The 6,419-nt window shown below is 35.1% G+C and overlaps 1 protein-coding gene across 2 annotated transcripts in view; it reads left to right on the top strand.

Moving 5' to 3' along the window:
• pdzd7b (PDZ domain containing 7b) overlaps positions 1 to 6,419 on the top strand; it is a 25,467-nt gene that overhangs the window by 17,058 nt on the left and 1,990 nt on the right. For both annotated transcript variants that reach the window (XM_016522759.1, XM_016522752.1), the window contains exons 12-14: positions 1,503 to 1,594; positions 1,678 to 1,749; positions 2,887 to 3,360. In XM_016522759.1, the coding sequence (XP_016378245.1) occupies positions 1,503 to 1,594; positions 1,678 to 1,749; positions 2,887 to 3,360 (638 nt within the window). The remainder of the gene's footprint in view (positions 1 to 1,502; positions 1,595 to 1,677; positions 1,750 to 2,886; positions 3,361 to 6,419) is intronic.

Genomic DNA, 6,419 nt, shown 5'->3' with positions numbered 1-6,419 from the left:
ATTATTATTATTATTATTATTATTATTTCTGCAGTTTAGCGCCATCTGCTGTCAGAGAGTGAAAGTGCGCTTTCATCCAGAGCGTCTCTCACATGTTCCGCCATGTGCTTCTCGTCCGCGCTTGTTTACATCAGAGTGCGCACGCATCTTTCATGCAGCATACGGCGGTGTTGTGCATTTTGACCAGTTGATGGGAAAAGTATTCTTAAAATGCATTCAAAATTCTGAATAATTTGTAATATATAATTATTCACGGTATTTAGAGGTGCCCACGATAACAATATCGTGCATATTCATTACCGTGATATATCGCATTACCGAATACCGGCACAAGTCTAGCTACAAATATACCCCAGCAACTTAAGACTGCTTTTGTTCTCCAGGGTCACATTTTTTTCAGAGAGCTTTATTCATAAACGTTTTAGTGCCTAAAAGGCATTTAGTTCTGGAACTAAAGCGGTGCGAAAGGCCCTATTGTCTGAAGCATTTTAAGCATCTCTGTTAAAAAGAGATGTAAAGTTGTACTCTCTTTTAACTTGCCTTCGGATGTTTAGTCATGTTTATTTTGTGCTATAACTAGTATTAAAGCGGAGGAGATGATCAGTTCACGTCTGTTGATCTGAGGCACTACAGCGATCTGTCACTCCACATTAAACAGCGCCAAAATCTGAGACTTTGTTTCATATTAAAAGTACCAAAGCACAATGCTTATTGCGATATATTGCATGGGAAGTGCCCTTCAACGTTCTGTCCATTAACTGAACACAGGCTAGACTAATCGATTCTTGTGATTTAAGAATCGATATCGTTCCGTAAAAATGAGAATCGATTAAAATCGAGATATCTATATATATTTTTTTTTAACCCAGCCCTACTGACTGCTCTAAAATATGAAACACCAATGTTTAGGATACAGAATAGGACACATACTTACTCGATAACCGTTTTATTTGTTTATGCTTTATTTTTTAAGATTAACAGTTTTTGCCAAGGCATTGTTAGATGTCAGTGTTTTCTGTCATAGCTAGAGAAGATTTTTATTAAAAAAAATAACATCATAGCTATTAAACTTTAGTTTTTATGATATTAAATCTGTATTTAACCTCAGAGCGATCTCAAAGTAAAAGGTGGCGCTAAAGTCTTGTGGTGGCTGTGCTTTAAAATTAATTAATTAATTATAACCTTAATTCAAGTAATGAAGGGTTTTGAAAGTCTGACAGTAATCAGTGTTGAGTTTATTGCCTGGTTTATTTCAAAATGATTAACAGTTGAAAACATTCGTTACAAATTTAGAAAAGTAATCAAAAAGTAAACAAATGTAATCAGTTACATAATAAAGGAATTGAAATCGTTACACTACTTATTACATTTTATATAGGGTAATCTGTAACCAATTACATTTCCAAAGTAACCTTCCCAACGTTGTTGTTGTTGTTTGAGAGGTGATGTGTGCAGAAGTGACTGTAGTTTCACTGAAGCTCATGTGTCTCTGTTCCTCTCAGATCGCTCGTGTCCTCCAGTGATCTTCTGCTCTTCAACAGCATGGTGTCTCCATTTGAAGAAGACGCTTATGATATTCTGAAGAGTCGCTCACGTAAAGTTATCAATCTTCAAATAATAATGCACAATCTTGACAGTGGTTCATAGTTCACTAGGTTCGTCTCGTGTTTTAATTAGGCAGAAGTTCTCCTCTCCGCTCTCCTCAGTCAGGCCACGCCCCCCGACGCCACCTCGTCACACCTGTACCAGGTGAGCGTCAGTTCTTCTCACATTATATCTACTGTATATTATATCTTCCGGTTAAAAAAAAAACAAAAAACCTTTCAGCCATCATGTAACCGACCAATGTCAAAATGTGGTTAAAATAGTTTTCAAAAGTTGAAAAAAAAAAAAAAACATTTATTTTAAAGGATTGTTAAAACAATTCTTCTACACCAACACTAGAGATCTGTTGAAATTTAACAAACTAAATTGCAATTTGATTTTCAGAATTGAAACCATTCAAACACTGAAATGTGGTTGAAAATGTCAGTAGAGTTGAGAAAGTTGAAACAATGTTTAATGCTAAAGGGTTGTAAAAAGGTTTACAAGATATTTCTAAATCAACAGCAGAGATCTGTTGAAGTTACAGTGAAACAAAATGGCAAAACTGAAACTATTCAGTGTGGTGAAAGCCATTTGTTTCTGTGTTGAGAGAATGTTGAAACCATGTTTAATGTAAAAAGGTTAAAAAAATGCCTGTAAATCAACACTGAAAATGTTTTGAAAAGACATTGAACACTGCAGGTTTATTAAAGCAATAAGCTCCAAGAAGCCGTGGTTTACAGTGAATTTATAACAGCTAAAGGGTGTTGTTAGGTACTCCACGAAAACCCCCTTAGCTGTTATAAATTCACTGTAAACCACAGCTTCACGGGGCTTATTGCTTTTATAAAACGGTTATTCCATATACGTAGTAAGGTTTCACAAAATAAAACAGAGCAAATAAAGTGTAATGATATTAATAAAAACAGTATTCTTCCACCAAACAATGTAGCTCCTCAGAAACAGTTGTGGTTCCAACAAAGTGGTTGCCGAGCAACAGACAAACGTAAACAAAGGTGTATGTTACTTTGTAGAGTCATTTACAACAGCTTTGAACGCGGCTCAGCCAATCAGAATCAAGCACCGGAACTCTGTTTTATAATTGTTTTTGTTTGTGAAACTGAAACAAATGTAACATTCACCCTTGAATAAACCGTTGAAATGCCAGCTGGGTTCGAATGTCTTTGAAGATTACACAATCACAAACCGGTTCAGACTCATTGCTGGTTTTGTTGTGCGCTATTTATCAACACACATTATTCCAAATGATAAATGGAAAGCGTGTGCCTCTCTCTGCCTCAGATCTGCACGGTGGATTTGAGCTTCACGCCGCGGAGGATCTTGAGAGACAGAAACAGCTTCTGGAAGATCTGGAGCAGCTGCGTCTGTCCTGCTGTCAAGACCAGAACGAGTCCAGAGCCTTCAGCCCGTTACTGGACGTTCCTTATGGTCATTCAGACTCATTAGCCTCCTCCAGGACGTCTGCGCTGCTTCCCAACTGGCTGCTGACAGAGAACACGCGTCCAGACTCCGGCCAAACGCTGGAAGACGCTCTCAGCCGCAGGAACGGACATTCAGAGAGGAGAGCAGATGTGCTGTTCACTGTAGTGGACGCGCCTCGACACAAGAGGCCGCTGCTCTCACAGGTCTTCGCTTCCCTGAAGAAGTCCCATAGTTCAACCGTGTCCCCTGCGGTGGAGTCTGTATGTGAGAAACACACCCGTGAAGAGTTTGAGCTCACCACCGTCCACATCAGCAAGACCAAGCAGTCTCTGGGTATCCGCCGTTTCCTTTTCATTCTTTTCAATGCATCTAAATAGAAGTGTGTGATTTTAAAGAGGTCACGTGACCCTGGACCACAAAACCAGTCATAAGGGTCAATCTTATGAAATTGAGCTTTATACATCATCTGAAAGCTGAATAAATAATCTTTCCATTGATGTATGGTTTGTTAGGATATGACAATATTTGGCTGAGATACAACTATTTGAAAATCTGGAATCTGAGGGTGCAAAAAAATCTAAATATTGAGAAAATCATCTTTAAAGTTGTTCAAATGAAGTTCTTAGCAATGCATATTACTAATCAAAAATTAAGTTTTGATATATTTACGGTAGGACATTTACAAAATATCTTCATGGAACATGATCTTTACTTAATATCCTAATGATTTTTTGGCATAAAAGAAAAATGGATAATTTTGACCCATACAATGTATTGTTGGCTATTGCTACAAATATACCCCAGCGACTTAACACTGCTTTTGTGCTGCAGGCTCACATATTTGTATCTAAATAGAAGAGTGTGTGATGTTAAAGGGGTTATATAATGAGGAATCAACATTGGCTTGATCTTTTGAGTTGTGTCCTGCAAACGTGATTTTCACAAGTCAAAAATAGATCAAGTCAAATGTGGCAGATTGTGTTTGTTCCTGTGTGTGTGTGTGTGTGAGAGTGTGTGTGTGTGAGAGAGTGTGTGTGTGTGTGTGTGTGTGTGAGTGTGTGTGTGTGAGAGAGTGTGTGTGTGTGTGTGTGTGTGAGAGAGTGTGTGTGTGCATGAGTGTGTGTGACTGCCGCTCTCAAAACATTACAAACCAGCAGCTTAAGTGTGCTTTCTACAAGATCCCTGATCCTTCAGTCTGATCTGAACTGTTTGCGCGACACAAAGAAGCTGTTATTTAAGGATGAGCTGTTATGGAGGACAAAAATACGCTGTTACTCGTTTTACATGTAAAGATGTTTCCTGTTTTACATGTTACCTTTTTGACTTGAACACCTTCATTGTCCAACACAATATTCAAAGATCTCCGTATTGGCTCAGATATTTCATCTGCTGTAATTATGAGAAAGCTGCTTGTTTTCAATCTATATGAACAGAAACTGAGAGTGTTGATATTAACTATGATTCATTTTATGATTCCAGAAGAGGCAACATTATGATTCAGTATGATCTTAAGTAAAAACAATTATTGAGTGGTAAAAAAAAAATGATATCCATTTGCATTCTTTAATGTTTTTTTTTATTTTTTATGTTTAATATATAATGAAATAATTTTAGGTCATTCATACTAACGCTCCTCATTGAAAAGCACTGTCTTAGTCACAACAACAGCAAAGAAAACAGCCTTAAAAAAGGATTTAATTATATGGTAAAAGAGGTGAAAATCTCAATTATCATGAAAATGATAAATTTTCATGAAATTAAATTTTTTCTCAGAGAAATTTATTTACTTTTTTTTTCTTAATATTTTTTTTAATCTACCTCAAAATAAAATAAAATAAATTTATAGGAAAAATAAAAATCCACCTCAGCTTCTGCAAACTATAGCGAGCCCTTTTATATTACTATAAGGTTACAATTAACAACAGAGCCCAAACTTAAATTTTATGATTATTTTTTAACTGTAATTAATCAACATTCAAAATAAAATTGTATGCAAACATGTAAATTGCACTCAACACTGTCTTAGTCACAACAACAGCAAAGAAAACAGCCTTAAAAAAGGATTTAATTATATGGTAAAAGAGGTGAAAATCTCAATTATCATGAAAATGATAAATTTTCATGAAATTAAATTTTTTCTCAGAGAAATTTATTTACTTTTTTTTTCTTAATATTTTTTTTAATCTACCTCAAAATAAAATAAAATAAATTTATAGGAAAAATAAAAATCCACCTCAGCTTCTGCAAACTATAGCGAGCCCTTTTATATTACTATAAGGTTACAATTAACAACAGAGCCCAAACTTAAATTTTATTATTATTTTTAACTGTAATTAATCAACATTCGAAATAAAATTGTATGCAAACATGTAAATTGCACTCAATGCAGTTTTTAAATTAACTTCTAAATTATAGTCTACAATTTCTATTTGTTGTTGTTGAAATATAATCATTTTCTATCATAACTTGCGTCATAAAAGATTTATTTAAATATACACTACAAGATTAAGACACCACTAACAGATAAAGCAAAATATGAGTATATAGCCTAGTCTAATATGTAGCGAAATGCTCTTCTCTAGACTTGATTTCTCTAGCAACTGATGACTTGCCTGAGGTAGATGAAATGCTACGTGACACTTTATTTACAAGCTGTTTTAATCTCCTTCTGCGAGTGAAACACTGAGCAGTTAGTTACATGAGGCGTGAGATGTTCATTCATGTTTATTTCACGTTAAAGCTACTAGTAAAGAAGAAGGGATGCCGTTAGAACTGAAGTGTTTATACAGAGATCTGTCACGCCAAAACGGCATTTATTGTCTGAATTTCCTGAAAAATATTGAATGATTTGTTCAGTACACGGGCCTAGTTTAATAAAAATGTCTTAACTGGATCTTCCAGTAATATCTAAAAATTGAGTCAACTGGTGGATAGGAGCACATCTCAATCCATTTTTTTTTTTCTTTAATAAGCTGCTTCACTTGGATGTTCTTCACAATATGTGTCCCTGCAGCACAAAAGCAGTGTTAAGTCGCTGGGGTATATTTGTAGCAATAGCCAACAATACATTGTATGGGTCAAAATTATAGATTTTTCTTTTATGCCAAAAATCATTAGGATATTAAGTAAAGATCATGTTCCATGAAGATATTTTGTAAATGTCCTACCGTAAATATATCAAAACTTAATTTTTGATTAGTAATATGCATTGCTAAGAACTTAATTTGAACAACTTTAAAGATGATTTTCTCAATATTTTAATTTTTTTGCACCCTCAGATTCCAGACTTTCAAATATTGTCCTATCCTAACAAACCATACATCAATGGAAAGCTATTTATTCAGCTTTCAGATTGACCCTTATGACTGGTTTTGTGCTCCAGAGTCACATTT

This window comes from Sinocyclocheilus rhinocerous, unplaced genomic scaffold (genome assembly GCF_001515625.1).
Source record: "Sinocyclocheilus rhinocerous isolate Xijiao unplaced genomic scaffold, SAMN03320098_v1.1 scaffold3237, whole genome shotgun sequence".
Taxonomy (NCBI): Eukaryota; Metazoa; Chordata; class Actinopteri; order Cypriniformes; family Cyprinidae; genus Sinocyclocheilus; species Sinocyclocheilus rhinocerous.
Note: the sequence above shows the minus strand (reverse complement) of the source record. Positions and strands in the feature narration are given on the sequence as shown.